Here is a 22,807-nt window from a genome sequence, read left to right as displayed (position 1 = left end):
ATGCGTATGCGAAATGATGAATCGGGGAACGTAACGTAACGCCTATTTATATATATATATATATATATATATATATATATATATATATATATATAAAAACACACACACACACATAGTGGGAAGGGCGGGGTTCGCTTCAATTTGTCTCTAGTTGTCTCAACGTACGCGTGCTAATAATTAAAAAATCTACTTAGGTTGAGCTTTAAAAGAGCCTTAAAAATATTTGCAACTCTGTTGATGTAAGCCGGCGGCTATGAGGGGCTTCTGTCTTAAATCATCCGATCATTTAATTTCTACCTTGTCGCATTTTAATTTCAAAAACTGGTAAATTTCATTATATATATATATATATATATATATATATATATATATATATATATATATAAACTTTATTCTCCTCCATCATGAGTACACTTTCAGACTGTCTTACAATATATGGAGTAAAACTTTCTTTTTTAAAATTTTTTTTTTGAGCACTGTCTTATTACAAACAATATATTGCGCATGCAGCAGAAAGTAATTTAGTTTGATGGAAATTATAATAAAAAAAGACAAAAGGATTTTAATTTAAAGTGAGGTCGTTCGTTGTTGCTATAATATTAATTTAATGAGGGGATCGATCCTGAATCAATAAATATGCATATGCGTTGAGTTTTAATTCTTTGTCAAGTATGGCCAATGCCCATTAATAAATATATATAATGCTTCCAACTATATTTATCATGCATGTCCCCCAACTGCTATGAATGCTAGCTCATTATATCTATTAATATTTTATTTTTTGTTAATTACGTAATAAGCCTAAATAATTCTTTAGGTAGCTCATCTTTATTTGAATTTATGAAATTTTAGTGAGATGTAATGGTAATCATTCCTCCAAATTAAATAAATCTCTTATATATTTCAGATAATTACACCCTGATCATAATTCCCTCGCTAATTATTTTGAGTAGCCAGTAAGCCATAATAAAAAGGTCGGTAGAGCCAAAATTTTAATTAATGCTTTACGGCTTTATAAATGACCAATTAATTGTGCTCCGAAGAGTAATAAATACACTTTAATCCAATTTCTATACTGAATTCAATTCACGTTTTAAAACCTCTCTCTCTCTCTCTCTCTCTCTCTCTCTCTCTCTCTCTCTCTCTCTCTCTCTCTCTCTCCGTTAAAAAACAATTACTATTTCTCAAACTGTACGTAGTAAAACAAAAGGCAGTGACTTTGTAGGAAACACATTAAAAATATCAAACTGTAGTAATATATAACAATGATGATAATATACATAACATTGAATATTAAAATAAAATTATTAACAATCGAATTAACAACATTAATTAGGCGTGAGCAAGCTAAGCTGAAGCTATATATATATATATATATATATATATATATATATATATATATATATATATATATATATATATATATATATATATAAAGACAAAAAGAAAAAAATGTTGGGAAATTAGGAAAGGTCACGATAAAGTACATGACCTTCACATAAATGCATCATCAAAACCGATGCATGACGCCATCAAAAATTAAATATCTTTATAATTAATAAGTAGTGCATTTATAATTATATTTCACGGACTTAAAAAATAATATAATTTTGATAATCAAAATCAATTATTATTATTCAATGTATGGCACCCCGTAGGAAGGAAACACTCGGAAAGCTTTTGGTCCGCTTTTATTTATTATGTACAATTAACGATTATTTAGATGCCTTAGCAGCACGTGTGCTGATCAAAGGCGAAATATGTGTACCTAATTCCAGCTATACTTTATTAAATGCAGCACTTCATACTTTTATTAAATAAACTCGACAAAGTATTAATCTTAGTTTTGTATATATATTGTTATGTGATTTTTTTTTAGTTTTTAATACAACATTTTATGTTATTTGGGTCAATTTCAGTATTTTCAACACAAATTATGTAATTTATATGATTCTTAATATGTTTTAATAATTTAAAGTTAATTAATGTGGAAAAATTACAAATTAAGTTTTCCGAAGGAGGAATCATATGTGTCTTTGTTCACTGCATATGGGTTAAAGCCCAAAACAGTCACTATAATTTTACATGATTCCCAATTTGATCTCTCTTCATCACCCAAATTAGTCCCAAAACTTTCATTCATTTTTCCCAAATTAGTCCTTGGAGTCAAAATATCTTCGAAAATGACGAAAATAACCATGTTTTAATAGATTGTATAAAAACCTTGAAAATAGTACCAGAGCTTATATATGCTAAACATTTCAGACATATCATATTATTACTACTGTGTAACTTACTTGTCTGAGGAGAAGATATTCTCAAATTATAGATTCGAATATACATTCGAGATTTATTATTTAAGGTTTTATTATAATATTTTGGAATATTTAAAACAAAGAGATCTAAATAGTCTCATATTTCAAGAACAACTAGGAACAAATCTGATTACTGATATGATTCAAAATAATAGATTTTTAGAAATAGTCTCAGATTTCTCTGAGTTCTCATCTAAATTCTCGGGATAACTTAGATAAATCCAAAATACGATACAAATTTATGATAATCAACTATACTATGTATCGCGAATGGTTGAATAAATACTCGACACACAAGAATAAATTATTAAAACATTGAAAGATATTCAAATGAGAATCTAAAATTTAGAACAAAAACCCAGTTCTAGTCAAATGAAAATGGGAGGAGGTTACTGTCATCCTTTTGTATAGATACCTTCTTATATCAAAAAAAAAAAAGTCAAAATGTTGCAAAAACCTCTAAATTATCAATAAAAAATATCAATATGAACATGAATGAATGACCAGGCGACAACTATAGAAAAGATTGGTATCAATGATCTTGAAGACCTTGCAGAATCTTTTGTAAATCTCAAAGTCGTAAATCTAAAAAAAAAAAAACACACAACTTGGAGTGATCAATCTGTAGTTATACCTAGAAATATTGCTCGAGAACTACCAAGAGGGGAAGTATGGGATCCCATGACATAAACATATGAGATAACCACACTGATTTCCAAGTTGGAGGGGAATTACATCCAATAAGAACGCGGTCAAGAAAGAATCAAATTCTTTTGCACCAAACATCATATGGAAAGGTTGTTTTAGAACCAATACATCCTTATGTGGTAATGTTTAAACTTGATAAACTTGAATTCAAAAATAGATAATATGTCATAGATGATTGAATATCTACTATGAGAATCACAATAGAAACATTTGATTTCAACAAATCTCTTGGGACATGACTTCGGCAGAAACCAAAGATTCAGTAATAGTCAAAGAATCTCTTAGCAAAATTGGAGAAATAATGGATACCATATTTAAATCACAATTCAAAGGAGTTGACTATTTTAATAGTCAATATACATAGAATAATAAAAAAAACCTCAAACTCTGTATAGTCTTGAATCAAATCATACATATTTAGTGGATGAATACATTATGCCATTCATTAAATAAATATGTAACGTGAGGGTCGAAGAAAATACAGCAATGCATCTTTTCTTTGCCAAAATATTAAGTCCCTGGAGAGATATGCTAATAAAAAAATATGTTTCTAGCAATCCAGATACATTGGCTAATAGAGCGTATTTTCTTAAAATAAAATTGGGAGAATGATGACATTTGTCATTATTATAAAAGAACTACAAAATATTAATGAGTAATAACAAACATTTACTCTATTATGTTGTAGAGAAAATGATCTTCCAATAATTATTGAAAATAAACTACAAAGACAAAAAATGAAAAACTTAAGATCTTATCCTTATGCTAGAAGTAGGAAAAATTAAAGAAAATATTAGAAAACAAGAGCAATAATGTAATGTACCGTAATTTTTAAAATAATTGAAATTTTGTGGAAAAATAAAAAAATTAAATAAATAATAACCTTCGAATTGCGTTAAAATAATCTGCTCATCTAAAAATATTTTGAAATAAAACAATTACAAACAAAGTTTGCAAAGAGGTAATCGTTTAAACATCGCAAACAACATCATGAAAATCAGTGTGTTTGAAACATGCATAAAATTCTTAAAAACGTAGGTGGTCCTCGGGTTTAGCCTCCACGCAGTCCGAGCCGGCTCAGTGGTCTCCACCCCTCACCTCCTCATGCTCGTCCTCACCTGCATCGATCAAGTCTAGTGAGTCTAAAAACGCAACATGTATAAACTGGGAATAACAAGTAATACATAATAAAACCACATGCATTTTAAAATAAAGCGTACATACTTAAACTTGAACGTAATAACATAAACATAGACGTGACATCATCATAAAACTTTTCATAAGCATACTCATCATACATACTTGAACATGCATAAACTTCATCATTTTGTATAGAGATATGTTTCAAAGCAAGTGACTCATACATAAATGCGCCTGATCAAACTAAACCACAGCAATGGGCTGGCAGGGATGTCCACTACCACATACATGAGATCTCCGGTCATGCTTTACCGGGTGGATTAGTCCCTGGTCATTCTTTACCGGTTTCAAATCCTGATCTAGACCCGATCATGCTTTACCGGGGGGGAGAGGTTTCTCGGCCACGTGCACTGAAGAACCTAAAGGGGGGGTGAATAGGTTCTTTTAGGCCCTTTAGCGTTTTTAAAACGAGTTTGCAAAAATTGCAAGCGGAAGACTTGAGGGACAATCACAAATAAAGTGAATGCGTAAAGTAAGTGCGTAAAATAAATGCGTAGTAAAGTAAATGCGTAAAGTAAAGAGGGATAGAGATGTTTATGGAAGTTCGACGAAGAATCGTCTACGTCTCCCCTTCTCGATGAGGATCGAGGTATCACTATATCGACTTGGCTTTAGGAGCTCCAAGCTAGCTTTTACAACCACGCCTCGATGCGTCTACTTGGCCTTGAGGGCTCCAAGGATAGCCACGAACTTTACAACCCACTCGAGAGTATTACTCTTTTTCTACAACTCTTTTGATATTACAACTCTTTTAATCAACGCACACAAGAGATAGTAGAAAGCTTTGTAAGAGACAAGAGAGAGTGGAGTGGGATGATTGAAAATGCATCCTCAAAGGCCTATTTATACTAGTCTTGGACGCCAAGGTTCGGATCTTCTGTTTATGCTTCGGAACGTCCGATGTGATTGAAATCAATTTCCGTAATTTTGGGATGACTTCGGATCGTCCGTTCTTGACTTCGTAGGGTCCGAACATGCGCTTCGGAGGGACCGATCAAACTTCGTATCTTCCGAACAGTTCTTTCAGACAGTCTATGCACAGCTTCGGAAGGTCCGAACTCCAGTTCGTACCGTCCGAACATTCCCGCGTTTCCAGAGATTTGAAATCTTCAACACTTCGTAGCGTCCGAAATGTCCTTCGTAGCGTCCGAAATCTTACTCGATCAATCAGTCATATCAATTTGTCTCCGCATTGAAGTGATTTGATTGCTTGTGTTCGGAACGTCCGATCACGTCTTCGGAACGTCCGAACGCTCTCTTCGCAGCTTCCGAACAGCTTCTATTTTGCTTCTGAATTGCACAATTTCGGACCGTCCGAACCGAATGTCGGATCTTCCGAACGTAACCTGTTCTTAATTTCCTGCATGCCTCAATATAAAACATTAGTACATTTTTAATCCAAGTTTTGGTATCATCAAAACAAAAACTTTGGGATATGTTACAGCATTAAAAACATTAATCTCATCCTCGAGATTTGTATGCGTTTAAGGCGTAACAATCTCCCCCTTTTTGATGATCACAAAACTTGGTTAAAAATTGAGATAACAATAATCAACATAATCGAAATGTTATTAAATAACTCCCCCTTAATCAAATAACAAGTCTAAGAGGTTGAATTAAGGCGAATTTATTTAATAACCAATTAACAGCAATTTTAACCAAATAAATTCTCCCCCTTTTTGTGATAAGCAAAAAGACATAAGCATAAAGAGAGACAAATAAACAGGTAAAATATCCACTAATAAATGCAAGTCTTTTATACAATGATGCATAAAGATAAAATAAAAAAAAATAACAAAAACATAATCTAAGAATCCGCATCCCGCGACTCTCTATGTCTCCTCATCTCAGCCTCGATGGAATCCAGACGCGAAGAAGTCTCGGTATGATGGCGCTCTAAGGTAGACTCTAAAAGAGAAAAACGAGTGTCGAAACGAGTCTCCAATCGCTCGAGATACTCGAAAATCCGATCGTAGGGTCCAGAGGGAGCAGGCGGAGTGAAGCCATGAGGAAGGTCATCCATGGTCATCAAAGGAGTGCTAATAGGGTCGGGAACACGCTGATGGGATGAAGAGGGAATATCAACCGAAGGGGTAGGAGTGGTACCCGTAGTAGGGGGACCAGCGGGAAATCCTCTCGTCTGAACGTGAGGAGGAAGGAGACCGAAGGGAACATGAAAGTGTTCGGTCGGACGATAGGACGCAAAGATGCGATCCTTGTCGATGACCCAAGAGGATAAGACGGGATTCCAAGAGAGTCCCATCTTAACAACAGTATCATGGTCGATAGTCTCGCGAGGAGAAATAGATAAGGATTCTTCATCTGTAAAGTCAATGCCCAGATGGGCTAGAATTCGGTTAATGAACCGGCCAAATGGAAAAGAGACGCGAGTAGAAGAAGCCGCGTACTCCATGGCGTACATAAGAAAACGGGGAAGGTTAAAAGGACGCTGGGAGACTAAATAATAGAGAATGTACAGATCTAGATATTTGCAAGTGGAGAGGTCTCCACTGCGAGGAACAATAGAAGAAGTGATGAGCTTCAGAACAAGCTGAAGCTGAGGAGAAAGGTCCTTCGCATGAGGACGGTCATCGGCAGGAGTAGGCGGACGACCGAAGATGGTTGTCAAGGCAGTGACTCGATCAAAAGTGGGGTCATTCTCAGTCCAAGACTGAGAAAAGAACTCACTTGGTCCGTCTCGAGGAAGATCGAACCAAGTGGAGAGGTCGGCGGTAGAAAAAGAAATGAACCGACCCTGAACAATGGTAACAACACGAGTGTCATCACCACCAAGAACTAAGGAAAAGTTCGCATAGAACTGATGTATGAGAGAGGGGTAGATGATATCGGGTACGGAAGGTAGAAAGAAGTTTCCCCAACGTTGAGACTCAATAAGAGTAATCAACGTAAAGAAATTTGCACGAAGATAATCGGTGTGAAGAGTACGACCAGGCAGAATGTTACGGGTTTCGAATTCAGGTGGGATAGGACGAGGGTTGGGTGGTTGGGTAAGATCATGGTGAAAGGCACCGTGACGAGGGCGAACATTTCGGCCAGCTACGTTACGGCGCGGAGGCATAGTGAGTAGTGAGTGTTTTGTGTGGGGAAAGAAAGAAGGAGTGAATGAGCAAATAAATCAGAGGATCCGAACGCCTATTTATAGGCCATGTTCGGACGGTCCGAACATGAGTTCGGAAGGTCCGGAATTTGAACGGAACGGTTATCTGGCAGTCAGTTCGGACGATCCGATTCACAATCGGACAATCCGATCATAGAACGGAGGCTACGAAGCGTAAACGGAGGGTCCGAAGTCTGACAATCAGGCATGGGAAGGCGCGAACATTTAATGACATCGGAAGGGGGTTCGGACGATCCGATGTGTGTTCGGATGGTCCGAAGAGTGAATCGGAGGTTCTGGAACCTATGGTCAGGTTCGGACGATCCGAACAGGTTCGGTGGATCCGAGATGAAACGGAGCATCCGAATAGGAGCGGTGATTCCGAAGTAGCCAAGATGAGGAACACCTAAAATTTAAAATATTTAGCACATAAATGAATGTTGAGCCATAATTATGGATAAATACAATTAATTTGTATTATCCGACATTATAATGCTCACATTAATAATACTCCCCCTCAATTTAACAAATATGTACGAGAGTATTCGACTAGTGTTTACAACTCAATCATGCCAAGTTCACCACGCAAACGAATAAAAGTAGATTCATCTAGTGGTTTTGTAAAAATATCAGCAATTTGATTCTTAGTGTCAACATAGTGAAGTTCAACATCATTTTGCTCAATGTGATCACGAATGAAATGATGTCGAATGTCAATATGTTTAGTACGAGAATGTTGAACTGGATTCTTTGTTAGACATATGGTGCTTGTATTATCACAAAAGATTGGAATTTTTGAAAAAGTAACACCATAGTCGAGTAATTGATACTTCATCCAAAGAATTTGTGCACAACAACTACCGGCAGCCATATACTCGGCCTCGGTCGTTGAAAGTGCAACACAGTTTTGCTTTTTAGAAAACCATGACACCAAGCAATTTCCCAAAAAGAAACAAGTTCCACTAGTGCTCTTTCTATCCACCTTATATCCTCCAAAGTCGGCATCACAGTAAGCTTTTAAATCGAAAAATGAGTTCTTAGAATACCATAATCCGAGATTTGGAGTATTTGAAAGATATTTGAAAATGCGTTTTAAGGCGAATAAGTGTGATTCCTTTGGACATGATTGAAATCGTGCACACAAGCAAACACTAAACATAATGTCAGGTCTACTAGCAGTCGCATAGAGTAGGGAGCCAATCATGCTACGAAATAACTTTTGGTCAACAGGTTTACCTCCCTCATCTTTGTCGAGTCTGACTGTCGTGCTCATAGGTGTGGATGAGGCTTTGGAAGACTCCATCCCAAACTTTTTTAGCATCTCCTTGATGTACTTTCCTTGGTTGACAAAGAAACCATCCTTGCATTGCTTGATTTGGAGACCAAGGAAGTAGTTGAGTTCGCCCATCATGCTCATCTCAAAGTGATCCTGCATAAGCTTAGAAAAATCTCTACACAAGTGTTCATTAGTAGCACCAAAAATAATATCATCTACATATATTTGTACTATCAGCAAATCATTATTTTTAGTCAAGGTAAATAAGGTAATATCAACTTTACCCCTACAAAAACCATTAGACAGCAAAAAGGTAGATAATTTCTCATACCAAGCTCTAGGAGCTTGTTTCAAACCATACAAAGCCTTATCAAGTTTATACACATAATCAGATAAGTGCACATCTTCAAAACCAATAGGTTGCTCAACATACACTTCTTCTTTCAAATCACCATTAAGAAAAGCACTTTTAACATCCATTTGAAACAATTTAAAGTCTCTAGAGCAAGCAAAAGCAAGTAGCATGCGAATGGATTCTAGTCTAGCAACAGGGGCATAAGTCTCATCATAATCAATTCCCTCTTCTTGACTATATCCTTTAGCTACTAGCCTAGCTTTATTTCTAGTGATTGTACCATGCTCATCTAACTTGTTCCTAAATACCCATTTAGTTCCTATGACAGGTCTATCAGTGGGTCTAGGTACAAGATTCCAAACTTTATTCCTTCTAAATTCATTTAGTTCATCTTGCATAGCAATAATCCAAGAATCATCAAGTAAAGCTTCTTCTATGTTCTTAGGCTCTATGTGAGAAAGAAAAGCAAGATAATTGCACATATTAGAAGAGCGAGTAGATACTCCCTTCGATGGGCTACCAATGATGAGGTCCATGGGATGATCCTTGTGTGTAGTCCACTCCTTCGGAAGAGGTGCGTCCTCTTGATCTTTAGGAACATCATCTAGGCTTGTGGACTCCAACTTTTCGCCAAGGATATCTATATCATCATCATCAGAAACAACAGTTCTAGGCAAGCAAGGGTTAGTTTCATCAAATATGACATGAATAGATTCTTCAACTAGTAAAGTACGTTTATTAAAGACTCTATATGCTTTGCTAGAAGTAGAGTAACCAAGAAAGATACCTTTGTCCGATTTAGCATCGAACTTACCCAGGTTGTCCTTACCATTGTTGTGGATGAAGCATTTTGATCCAAAAGCGCGGAAGTAAGAAATGTTAGGCTTTCTCCCTCTCCATAGTTCGTATGGAGTTTTCTTGAGAATTGGCCTTATTGATACGCGATTGATGATGTAACAAGCAGAACTCATTGCTTCAGCCCAAAAATATTTTGGTAGAGAATGCTCACATAGCATGGTCCTTGCAATCTCTACTAGGGTCCTATTCTTCCTCTCAACGACACCGTTTTGTTGAGGAGTTCTAGGACAAGAAAAGTTGTGACCAATGCCTTTGCTTTGACAAAAAATTGAAAAATTTTCATTTTGAAATTCCGTTCCGTGGTCACTACGGATTTGTTTGATCAAAAGATTTTTCTCATTTTCAACCTTTTTGACAAAAATTTTGAAATGATCAAAGGCATCATTTTTGTGGGCTAAAAACAATGTCCAAGTAAAACGTGAAAAATCATCTACAATGACAAAAGCATAAGATTTTCCTCCTAGACTAGTTGTCCTCGAGGGACCACATAAATCTAGGTGAAGTAATTCAAGGGGCATAGAAGTGGATACAAAATTTTTATTTTTAAAAGATTCCTTTGTGTGTTTACCAAGTTGACAAGCATCACAAAAAGAATCTAATTTTAAATTCAGCTTTGGCATTCCGGAAACTAGGTCAAGTTTTAAAAGTTTTTCTATGGTGCTCATCCCAACATGACCAAGTCGTCTATGCCAAAGAATGTTGTCATCAACATTTAATGTTACAAGGCTTTTTATTTTTGAAAAAGATGAAATCTTTAAATCGACCTTGTAAACATTTTCACTTCTATAACCTTTGACACTAATGGTTTTGTCAGTTGTGAGTGATACAGTGCAATCGTGTGGTGTGAATTTGACTTCATAACCTCTATCGCACAATTGACTAATGCTTAGGAGGTTATGTTTAAGCCCTTTCACAAGAAGTATATCATCAATAATAGTAGAGTTAGATATACCTATTGAGCCGATGCCTTCTATGATCCCTTTGCTGTTGTCTCCGAAGGTCACCGATCCTTTTTCTTTTGGTCGAATGGATTGTAGCAGCTTCTTTTCTCCCGTCATGTGTCGAGAGCATCCACTGTCAAGATACCAAGTGCTCGATGACTTGTCTCCCCTTTGTCCCTACAAGGTTGAGATACAGTTTGATAGTTGGTACCCGTTTCTTTGGGTCCTTTGGGGTTAGTAGTAGTTGGGGATTTGGGGATCCATTTCCAATAACTATTCTTGTTGTGTTGGTGTCTAAGTTTCTTGCATTTAGGTCTTATGTGGCCTATCTTACAACAGTAAGTACATGTTGGTGGTGTTCTTGGTTTTGCCTTTGCGATAAGACTAGCGAAGTTGACTGATTTCTTTTCATATCCTAGACCTCCTTTGTCGAAGTTACACCTTTGCATGCTCAAGAGGTTTTCTAGTTTACCGCTACTCACATTGAACTTGTTGAAGGCTTTCTCTAAGTCTCTTAGGTTTGTCTTGAGCTTAGTGTTGTCATGCATCCTAGCTTCTAGTTCAGTTTTAAGTTGCTTATTCTCATTTCTAAGTGACTTAGCCTTATTGTACATACTAGTGTAAGCGGAGAGTAATTCATCGTAAGAGGGTACCTCGTCGTCATCCGAGTCGGTCAGATGATCTTCCTTCGCCATGAAGCATAGGGTAGACTCCTCTTCGTTGTCGCTGTCGCTCCACGTGGCTAGAAGGGCCTTTTTCTTGTCTTTGCCGGCCTTCTTCTTGGAGGGACACTCGTTTGCATAGTGACCCTTTTGTTGACAGTTGTAGCAGGTCACTTCCTTCTCAAACTTTTTGTCTTTCTTGTTGAAGTTGGAACTCCGCATGAATCTTTTGAACTTTCTAGTGAGGAGTGCCATTTCTTCATCGTCGCTATCTTCAAGTTGACTGGTCAAGGCGATCCCTTTCGCCTTTACTTTATCGTCATCTTTCTTTGTCTCCTTCCGGGTAGATACTTCAAGTTCATGGGTCTTTAGGGTCCCATGAAGTTGATCAAGGTCGTAGGATGCCGCATCTCCCTTGTTGGATTCAATGATAGCCGTGCGCTTTGCATCCCATTCCGCCGGTAATGCTCGAAGGGCTCTCCTCCACACTTGTTTAGTTGGGTAGTTCTCACCAAGTTGGGCAAGCTCATTGATGATTTGGGTGAGCCGCCGGAACATGGTGTCGATATCCTCCTTGGGTTCCATCTCAAAGGTCTCGTACTTGAGTTGGAGAAGGTCTATCTTCGTTTCTTTGACTTGATTGGTTCCCTCGTGGCAAATCTCCAATTTGTCCCAAATCTCTTTGGCGGAGGTGCAGGCCGAGATTCGGTTGTATTCATTCATATCTAGAGAACAATGAAGAATATTCATAGCTTTAGCATTTTGAGAGATAAGTTTCATATCGTCCTTGGTGAAGTCATCCATTCCCTTAGGAATTTCCTTATTATCCACCGTTTTCATGGGGATATAGGGACCTTTCACCGTTATTTTCCAAAGGTCGTAATCGACGGATTGGATGTATAGAGATATTCTATTTTTCCAATATCCGTAATTAGTACCATTGAAAAGAGGGGGACGATTTGTGGATTGTCCTTGGGCATACTCGCTTGCTAGATTGGCCATTTTAAAAGATTTTGAAAAACCTTGCTCTGATACCACTTGAAGAACCTAAAGGGGGGGTGAATAGGTTCTTTTAGGCCCTTTAGCGTTTTTAAAACGAGTTTGCAAAAATTGCAAGCGGAAGACTTGAGGGACAATCACAAATAAAGTGAATGCGTAAAGTAAGTGCGTAAAATAAATGCGTAGTAAAGTAAATGCGTAAAGTAAAGAGGGATAGAGATGTTTATGGAAGTTCGACGAAGAATCGTCTACGTCTCCCCTTCTCGATGAGGATCGAGGTATCACTATATCGACTTGGCTTTAGGAGCTCCAAGCTAGCTTTTACAACCACGCCTCGATGCGTCTACTTGGCCTTGAGGGCTCCAAGGATAGCCACGAACTTTACAACCCACTCGAGAGTATTACTCTTTTTCTACAACTCTTTTGATATTACAACTCTTTTAATCAACGCACACAAGAGATAGTAGAAAGCTTTGTAAGAGACAAGAGAGAGTGGAGTGGGATGATTGAAAATGCATCCTCAAAGGCCTATTTATACTAGTCTTGGACGCCAAGGTTCGGATCTTCTGTTTATGCTTCGGAACGTCCGATGTGATTGAAATCAATTTCCGTAATTTTGGGATGACTTCGGATCGTCCGTTCTTGACTTCGTAGGGTCCGAACATGCGCTTCGGAGGGACCGATCAAACTTCGTATCTTCCGAACAGTTCTTTCAGACAGTCTATGCACAGCTTCGGAAGGTCCGAACTCCAGTTCGTACCGTCCGAACATTCCCGCGTTTCCAGAGATTTGAAATCTTCAACACTTCGTAGCGTCCGAAATGTCCTTCGTAGCGTCCGAAATCTTACTCGATCAATCAGTCATATCAATTTGTCTCCGCATTGAAGTGATTTGATTGCTTGTGTTCGGAACGTCCGATCACGTCTTCGGAACGTCCGAACGCTCTCTTCGCAGCTTCCGAACAGCTTCTATTTTGCTTCTGAATTGCACAATTTCGGACCGTCCGAACCGAATGTCGGATCTTCCGAACGTAACCTGTTCTTAATTTCCTGCATGCCTCAATATAAAACATTAGTACATTTTTAATCCAAGTTTTGGTATCATCAAAACAAAAACTTTGGGATATGTTACAGCATTAAAAACATTAATCTCATCCTCGAGATTTGTATGCGTTTAAGGCGTAACATGCACCAACTTCCAAACCCGTTCATAATTGGTCACAAGACAATTAGCATACCTCAAAAACATAAAAATATTTCTTTGCACGTCGAACATACTTAAAAACATCGAGGGCTTTGTTGGAATGCTCTGGACATGCTGTCCTAACCATAGCAGCAAAAATTCAGAAAATTCCAACGAAGCCTGCAACCAAAACTTGAGAAAACGTGAAGAACATGCACAAATTTTCACAGCTTGAGCAATGTTACGGTAAAAATCATATCTCCTTCATTTCTTATCAGAAAAATACGACTGTAAAATCGAAGATAACATGACGTACTACAATTCATATGTTGAAAGAATGTTCAGAAAATCGACGGAAAAGTCGTGGAACTTAACTGAAAGCAAACATGGTTCTGTGATGGAAAAACAAATCTTTCCTTGAGCGATATCACGATAAAAATCATATATCCTTTATTTCTTATCAGAAAAATACGAACTTACTGTCAAATTGAAGATAACACGACATTATACAATATGTTGAAAGTATGTTCAGAAAATCGACGGAAAAGTTGCAGTATTTTAATTGAGAGCAAACACGGTTCTGTGATGTAAAAACAAATCTCTCTTTAAGCGATGTCACGATAAAAATCATATCTCCTTCATTTCTTATCAGAAAAATACGAATTTACTGTTAAATCAGAGATAACACGACGCTCCATGTGTTGAAAGTATGTTAAGCAAATCGATGGAAAAGTAGCAGTACTGGAATTGACAGCAAACACGGTTCTGTGATGTAAAAACAAATTTTTCCTTGAGCGATGTCACACGAAAAAGGCTATATCTCACTCGTTTCTTGTCCAAAAATTATGAATTTACTGTCAAATCGAAGATAACGCAACGTACTACGATTTTTATGTTCAAAATATTTTCATAAACAAATCTAAATTGCACAGTACTCGAAATGACAGCAAAAACTATTTTTGAGATCTAAAATTTGTTCGAAATCATTTCAAACATATTTGCTCAAACTTTGAACATAATAACCGAATTTTCACGCATAACATACATCAAAATATCTACTATGTCCAGATCGATGCATTGAATAAAAGATTATACATGCTTTTGCGTCTAAAAGCTCGAAAATGACGAATACCGGTGCGGTGGAATACGGGATATGTCTAGCTCAAAAAATCAACGTAAATCTTCAGAAATTTTGAAATGAAGAAGGGCTGAGATCATGGCTGCTAAAAGAGCACAAGAACCCTAATAATCTCCTCTAACGAAAACGTGTAGTGTGTGTTGTGTGTCCGTGTGCGTGTGTTAGTGTAGATTGTTGGGAAACTATATGAAGCGATGTCGATCACGGTGATAATATAGTACCGAAAATTACGGAATAATCAACAAGAACACAAAGATTTACGTGGTTCACCCAGAATAGGCTACGTCCATGGAGTAACTGTTGATCTTTTATAACAGGAGAAATATTACAACAAGTGTATACAATAATACACTAAATATCTCACACTCTCAACCCGAGTATAACCGAAAAAATATTTTCTCTAACTCACACAAGAAAACCAAAAAAAAACTCTCTTTTTTTCTTTGCTCTCTTTATTGTATAATGCTTAAAAGCTTTTGATTGAGATATAATAACTGAAGGAATTGAGCTCTACTTATAACTAATTCTCTCGTTCAGCTTTATAAATAATTCGATGTGGGAAATTTGATTTTTATGTTTTATTTAATGTGAGTCTCATCCCATTAAATTAAATCTCACCTAACATAGATTTAGGTGAAAAAAAATTGCTTAATTAATAATTAGGGTCTAAAAGTGCTTAATTAAATAATTAGTAATAAAAATAATACTACTTTAATTATTCAACACTACTCAAAGATTAAATAAATAATTGAGTACCAAGTTTCAAGTTTAAAATCTCGAACTTTTGAAATTGGTATTTGAAAAGCTTAATCACACAATAATTTAAATTAGGCTTTAAAAAATGCTAAAAACTTCACAAATCATTTAAAATACTAAATTCTTGACTGCACCATAAAATATCACATTTTCTCAAAATCGCTTACATCGTCACTAGTCATTTTCCCGATCCCGCATCGAATATTCGATTGAAACATGAAACTCAAGAAAACATTTTAATCTAAATCACATAAACATAAATATTTTAAAATCATGCAAATTCATAAATCATTTATCGCTAAAATTATTTAAACTTAAATAAATAATTTAACAACTTAAATAAATGTATATGTTTTACGTGTACTGATTTTGGGCTCTACAAATAAGAACTAGACAAAAAGATACATCTTAAAAATCCGGACAAATAAGTAGATCATCACGAAGTAAGATGTCATTTCAGGCATCAAAATCATATCAAAGAATGGGACAAGCGCCAAGAAGAAAAACTTTCAGAAGATCTCGCACCAGATATGTTGAAAATTTTAAAGATTGTAATTGTTGGACAAATGAAGCAGAATGTCATATTTCGAATAATTGTCTACAAAATGATATAAAGAGAATAATTCGTTTTTAATCAACTCCAGATATCGAAGAAGCGGTTTATTATCAAGATTTGATTTAAGTATACCAGTTTGAGAATATTCATTGAAACGAAAATATATATGAAGAATAAGTCTTGAATCAGGAAAAGTCAAATACAGAGACATAATCAAAATCCGACTGAAGACGAAAGGTTTTGACACAAAACACATTAAAATTTGTATGGTTTATTTAACCAAACAACTATATCTCATTACATGATCCAAAAGATTATGAAACAAAAATATCAGAGGAGTGACATCTCTAGTCAGACTCAATAAGCATAACATCATGTACTTGGATTACAAAAGTAAATCAAAATAGAAAACATAGGTAAAATAGAAATTACGGCATAATTGAGAAAAAATAGAAAACATGAAGGATATAAAGTATACACTGAAAACTTGAATATGGAAAATGAGAATGAATGAAAACAATAGGGACATAATTATTAATTAACCCCTCGTGATCTTAGTATTTTCTTTTCCAAACATAGATTGATGGATGAATCAAATTTTAGTGAACCAAGTTTAATCATATTTATTTCTGAAATAGCACTACAGTGTTTTATCTCTAACATTAGCAAAGCGAAGCTTTATTTATGTTCGTAATTAATATTTGACGAACCTTGATTTATTTAGACATCCTTAAAATGACAAACCCTGTAAAGTCATTTTCTTGTGGTTAGTGTCTTTTCCTGTTGCATAATTTCACCAAGATGTTTATATTTCTTTCTGCGTGCGTACATGAATTGTATCCCGTTGACACCGTATCGATGAATGACAAATTTTTCAGATTGTATTTGATTACTTCATTTGTTTAGTTTTTTCCTTGACATAGATCATAATACCTCTCGAACAAGAACCGATGAAGAAGCTTTTTCTCTGAAAGTGATCAAAGACATGTACATGAGGAAATGTACATGATGAGGAAGAATTAAGATTAACCTCATAGAAAAAGTGGCCAAGCTCTATCTGCATTAAATAACTCAAAGAATGTACAAGTATCAAGACTTCGGTGCTTCACATATAGTCTTGCTTATTCCCCATATTTGATATCGAAGCAATTTTGAGGGATTTCACTTTTTCCTGTTTCAATTCGTCTTCTGAAATAAAAGATGCGAGGATGTCTGGGTTCTGTTCTTGTGATTCTCAAGCTCCGCTGTTAGGCTGCTTGTATATTCCATGCTCGTGCTTGAAGGAAATTTCCCAAGTCCTGATCGAAAGAATCTTCAAAGTTCAGCTTCCTTACGAAGAGAAGTGAGGGCCCTTACCAATTCTGAACCTCCTCACAGTTGAGGCCTTCAGCATCCCTCAAGTTCACTCCTTACGTGGACGAGACAGACAACGAAATTTGTCAGACAAGATGAGTGACAGAATTTGTCGCATCACTGCTCAAAAATATCAACCACCACCAGTAGGTTTCCAATCCATTCTTCCAAGCTCCCCTCATTCAAACAGACTGGTCCACGTGTCAACAAAAAGCCACCACCGTAAGCAATATAGCATTTGCATTACCTCGTCAGGATCGATACCCTCCTGCATTTTCTGGACCGTTAATGCCACCATTAACAACTAAATTTTGTCTAAACAGGTTTCTCCCACACCTCCAAAATAAGTAAGCATCATGAATTTCCTCACCCCGCGTCTCATTTAGCTGCAAAGCCTAAAAGCACCATCTCCATTTAATCCAGACAGTAGGCTGCGGCAAAACAGTGTTTTCAAAATAGCTAATCTCGGTCCCAATGAAATGTGACAAACTTAAATCCTATATGACGTACACATTAAGTATATTTTATGTTTATTGAGTAGATTAAAATTTGACCAGGCCTACCACCTTCGTTGTCATGAATGTTCTTCCCTTCATATATTTGCCATCTTTGAGCAACGATGCTTGCCGGGTCATTTTTTCCCTTAATTTCACATAATCATACAACCCACTGTGTTACTGATCAGATCTTTCTTAATTCGATTCTCGAAATGAAAAAAAAAATACAGCTTCAAAGGCAAATGGAACCAACTGTTTGACGAATACACCTCACTATATCGATGTAACTCAAATGCAGAAGAAAATCTTGACAAGATAAGCCTACCGTGTTGAGTGGCCCTCCATTCCATTCCTCACATCATGCCTACATTTAGGGTAACAGTAACTTCCTTTAATTCATGAACAAATTGTTACGCAGTTGTTTCAAAGAAAGCATGGTGGCTACACGAAATAATGCATACAGTGTGAAGAAACAAATACGTACACGCCGAATGAAATCCGATATTCAACTATGACTAGTACCATTCACCCCTCCCATTGGAGCTTCAAACGCCTTGACAAAACGGCCCTTGACTCGTTTCCTAGTATCGGCTCTAGCTTTTCTTGATTCATACCGGATATGCTTATCATATCTAGGCATAATACATATGAGATAATCAGAAACATTGGATTGGGATCTCGTGTTGAAAGAAAAAAGTGATCAGATAACTTACCTCCTAGTTTTCTTCTTTTCCTTGTATCGTTGCATAGCATTGCCTCTGTTTATCGCCAGGAGCTCTAAATCGGCCTTGGTTATTGTAGGAGTCACACTTTCGCACTTAATCAAAATAGATTGATCTGTGAACTGGATCTCTTTCGAACCACCAAAACATTTGGGTTTATTTAAACATGAGCCTGACGATTGCTTCGAGAATGGTATGTTGCTCTCGGATGTTGCAGGCCCTTGACTAGATGATGGATTTCTAGAAGGGGTCTATGTTTACATCAAAATTTTACAGAGTTATGAAAATAGAGCGAATGATAAATTCTTTTGCAAGTTCAAGAAACATCCAATCATGATGTTGTCTTACGTTAAAGGGAACCATATCCTCGTGTGCAATCAAGCAGTCGACTCCAGGTAGTTCCACCCCTCTTTTCTTGGCCAACGACACCCCTTTCAGTAGTTCACCGTAACTTCTGACGGTGTAGAGCATTTCACTGCCACCATCTTCCAATTCTAGTGACTTTGCCTGATCCTCATGGCCCCTCAGCTGCCCCAAATTGAAGTCCCATATCTGTAAAATCAAATGAAATGCAACTTAATAATCAGCGGAGAAAGAACAGTGACAGGCATATCATCGACTAAGGTAATGTGATGGTTTGTTGTTTAGCTCCGCTCAAGAAGCAAGAAGAGGGAGCACTTAATTCTTGATATATTAGGAAATGAGAAGTTTAAAGGCAGATGCAAAATATACAACACACATTCAACAAGAAGAAAGATAAGTGTCCATATCGCGGTTCTGATGGAATACTAAGAATAACATAGCACAGGAAAGCTTCTTCCTTCGTCTTTTAGGAGCACATCGAGTGAATATTTGTATAATAAAAAAGAAAAGGATTACCGGAGATCTTGGCTAATACCACATTGAACAAGTATGACATAACTAAAATGACAACGCTAAAAGAAATTAATTTCACAGAATAAAAGAAGATTTGACCCAAAACCTGTGTGCTGGTGTTCCACATCATATTCCCATCTGCTCTCGCGTTCACATTTTGCTGTTTATTATCTTGTGGCTGGTCCTCGTGATATTGCGTGCAGAAATTCTCTTGGCCCCACGCGCCGCCACTCGGAGCTACCTCGTCTCCGTCCTCCAACATCGTCAATAACTGCTTCAAAATCACCTGCCTCAGCTTTCCACAGCTAGGAGTTTTCCTCTTCGGCCCAGAATCGGTATAGCTAGCGTTAGGCACCATAAGCTCCTCCAGTAAACCGCCCCACCCAAAAGATGTCGTTTTTTTCTCCTGAAGCTCCAGACCCCAAGAAGCCGCCAAATCAAAAACCGATGGGCATCCCGAAAAGCCCTCGACAGGAAAGCGCTGGTGGGAGGCGGAGACAGCACAGGCAGCATGAGCGTCCCACTCGCATTCCTGGCAGAGCAGGAGGTTGTCGGTGGCACATAGGACGGCGGATGATTCGGCAGCGCAATTGTCGCAGATCTGGGAGCGGAGATGCTTCTTGGATAAAGCGTTGGCGGAGTGAATTTGGCGGTCGCAGGGCAAGCAGAGCTTGGCCGAGTCAGCTCGGCAGTAGAGTATGGCGGCCCGGTCGCCGCAAAAATCACACGCCACCACCATAGCGACCTTGAAAAAAAAAATCAAAATAAATTATTATAGGTGTTTTCGTTGAGATTTAGAGCTAGTGTTTTTTTTGTAAAGATGAAAGTGATTTTATAATTTTATCGGTTTTTTTAAGATGAAATTAATGCTTTTACAAAAACTTGAGCTTTTAAAAAGGTTTTCAATTATTTTTTTTAACCAAACCCTTCAAATAGAATTCTTAAAATAAATAATTTTTATTTAGATTTGTATTCATAAGATATTGTGGATTTACTTTGAATTTTTTTTTAGAAATTTATAAACTTTTTTCATATATTTCAATAAAATTTGTACAAAAAATAATTTAATATACCTGAAAATTAAAAAAAATAAGTATTCACAAAATGTGGATCTTCCATTTTTCTCATCTCATTTTATCAACAGTACACATTGCATTTATTTATTTATTTATAGAATAAAAATAAATATTCAAGCGATAATAAATAAGAGTGACTCTCTTTTGAGACGGTCTCGCATACCGATATTCAAAATAAAAAGTAATACTTTTTCATTGATGACCCAAATAAGAGATCTGACACCTGAGACCGTATCACATAAGTTTTTACCGATAAATAAATAAAACTTACCGTGAAGTTAAATATGAATTTAACCATAAAACTTAGTTTTTGTCCATATTGTATGGAGATATTTGTTAGGCCATCTCCAACCCTGCACCAAAATGGTGTTTTACACCATTTTGGTGCAGGGTTATCTGCTCCAACCAGTAGTGTTTCTTGACGCCAAAATAGAGTAGTGCTACAGTGTTGCACCAAATTTGGTGCAACACTGTAGCAATAGCGTTGGGTTTTTTCTTTTTTTTTTTTAAAATTTTTGTAATTGTTTTTTATTTTAATTTTACTTAAACTTTAAATATTATATAATTAGTTTTATAATCTAATTTAATTCTACAAATGTATTATTTCAAACAATTAATTTTAAAAAAGTGATTTTAAAAAACTTGGATATTTTAATTTAATACATAATTCATAAAGATAATATTATTATGTTAATAAATAATTTGTGATAAATTAGTTTTAGTATTTAAAATAGTATAAAATATGCCAAGAATATCTTAATTATACAGTTATAATTAAATTAATTAATATTTTGTGAAATAAATTATTTGTTGTTAATAAAATAATAGAGAATATTTCGAGAATATTCTTTTAATGTAGAGTTTAGAGTTGATGGGTTGGAGATGAATTTTATATTTGGTGTAAGAATTACACTATTTTAAAGTTAGTGTGACACTAAGATAGCGTAATGGGTTGGAGATGGCCTTAGCTGTTGTTATCTTTTTATAATAATTATTATTGAGATAAGTATTGTTTATTTATTAATTATAATTAAATATTCAAATAATGCGATGTATGAGGATAGCGTGTGGACCATAAAAAAAAGTAATCACGTGTGAGGATTCTGACGTCACGCGTGACATAATATTTGTGGGCTTTTTCGTCCATTCATTATAGTAATAATATTCAAATCCACTTATGATTGTTTATTTATTACAAATTAATAAGCTTAAATATTTAAATACGATATGAGATAAAATTTTGATTTTGTTAGTGGTTCAACAAATTGTTTGTCCTTAATTAATAGCCACAGCCACAGCTGACCTAAACTAACAATTGAATCAACATAATAAATTTATTATAAAACAAGTACCGAGTTGAGATGTATATTATACATTCTTCAATAACAGCAGTTTTCCAACAAGACATGTATATATATATATATATATCTTTAATTTGTGTGATGGAAGAAACTCTGGACGGAAAGCAATTATATATATATATATATATATATATATATATATATATATATATATATATATATATAAAATGTCCATCTGTTTGGTGTAAAATCATATATAGTTTCATCAACATGCTTGTGACTCACCTTTGTCAAATTCGCAACTTAACTTGACTAGCAAGTCCGACATCCTGCAAATACAAAACCTGTGACTGAAAACCATTTTTATGTGATGTATGCATATGGACTTGTCATCAAAATTTGAAAAATTATCTCCGTACTTGAAAGATGTTTCTTTGAATTAAGAAGACGTGATAAATGTTCAATCCGGCCGGGATACCAAAATATTACCTTTTGTTCAGTATTGGCACTCTTGCAGCCCATCTACTGTCAAATATTTCAAGAGGCCACGGTAAATTCAACGCCGATTGTGATTATATAATGTAAAGTAAGAATCTAGACAGACACTTGTCAGACAGCAAAATGAATATGCTGTCTTCTCTATGCAGTGTAAAATTAACAAGTAAATGAAACTGCCAGCAACAGAATTCCATCTATTATATAGTTCTCCCAAAATCACTTCTATAAGTAGCATTTATACTAAAATCATTTTCATAATATACTTCTCTAAGATCCATTTTCCAAACATACAACTTTTTATCTCTTTTCAAACTTCTAAGTATCATTTTATTTAATTACATACAATTTATGCTTTAATTTTTTTAAAAAAAAATCATATATTCATAGTTTTTTTTTTATCCTATTAGAATTCTTTTTATT

The 22,807-nt window shown here is 35.8% G+C and overlaps 1 protein-coding gene and 1 long non-coding RNA gene across 28 annotated transcripts; one reads left to right on the top strand and one right to left on the bottom strand.

Moving 5' to 3' along the window:
- Nucleotides 1–17,223: 17,223 nt before the first annotated feature.
- Nucleotides 17,224–20,345, bottom strand: LOC140835245 (zinc finger protein CONSTANS-LIKE 15-like). 27 transcript variants are annotated; one of them, XR_012118869.1, is made up of 7 exons: nucleotides 19,619–20,345; nucleotides 18,985–19,188; nucleotides 18,628–18,887; nucleotides 18,437–18,546; nucleotides 18,240–18,355; nucleotides 17,981–18,059; nucleotides 17,224–17,848 (listed from the first exon to the last, which is right to left on the bottom strand). XR_012118869.1 is itself a non-coding variant. In XM_073200735.1 (6 exons), exons 1-5 carry the CDS (start codon nucleotides 20,249–20,251, stop codon nucleotides 18,268–18,270), a joined length of 1,218 nt encoding a protein of 405 aa, XP_073056836.1. In that variant the 5' UTR covers nucleotides 20,252–20,344; the 3' UTR covers nucleotides 17,224–18,059; nucleotides 18,240–18,267. The 27 variants fall into 27 exon arrangements, 9 of the variants coding, with proteins under 9 accessions (XP_073056836.1, XP_073056837.1, XP_073056838.1 ...); XR_012118871.1 differs by having other exon boundaries at nucleotides 17,984–18,059; XR_012118872.1 differs by lacking the exon at nucleotides 17,981–18,059 and having other exon boundaries at nucleotides 17,224–17,694; nucleotides 17,788–17,848.
- Nucleotides 17,968–18,251, top strand: LOC140835246 (uncharacterized). The gene is made up of 2 exons (XR_012118886.1): nucleotides 17,968–18,090; nucleotides 18,153–18,251. It is a non-coding gene; the product is annotated as an uncharacterized lncRNA (long non-coding RNA).
- Nucleotides 20,346–22,807: the final 2,462 nt, after the last annotated feature.

Source organism: Primulina eburnea, chromosome 6 (genome assembly GCF_022965805.1).
Source record: "Primulina eburnea isolate SZY01 chromosome 6, ASM2296580v1, whole genome shotgun sequence".
Classification (NCBI taxonomy): domain Eukaryota; kingdom Viridiplantae; phylum Streptophyta; class Magnoliopsida; order Lamiales; family Gesneriaceae; genus Primulina; species Primulina eburnea.
The sequence above is the reverse complement of the archived record's forward strand: the minus strand, read 5'-3'. Positions and strand labels throughout refer to the sequence as shown.

What these genes read in the sequence shown, in the direction of transcription:
- LOC140835245 (XM_073200728.1), bottom strand. Translation starts at nt 20,251, where the DNA reads ATGGTGGTGGCGTGTGATTTTTGCGGCGACCGGGCCGCCATACTCTAC. An exon ending in GAAAAGAAGAAAACTAGGAG is followed by an intron (nt 18,547 to 18,627) that starts GTAAGTTATCTG and finishes TATTATGCCTAG; the next exon opens with ATATGATAAGCATATCCGGT. An exon ending in TCCAATGGGAGGGGTGAATG is followed by an intron (nt 18,356 to 18,436) that starts GTACTAGTCATA and finishes TATTTCGTGTAG; the next exon opens with CCACCATGCTTTCTTTGAAA.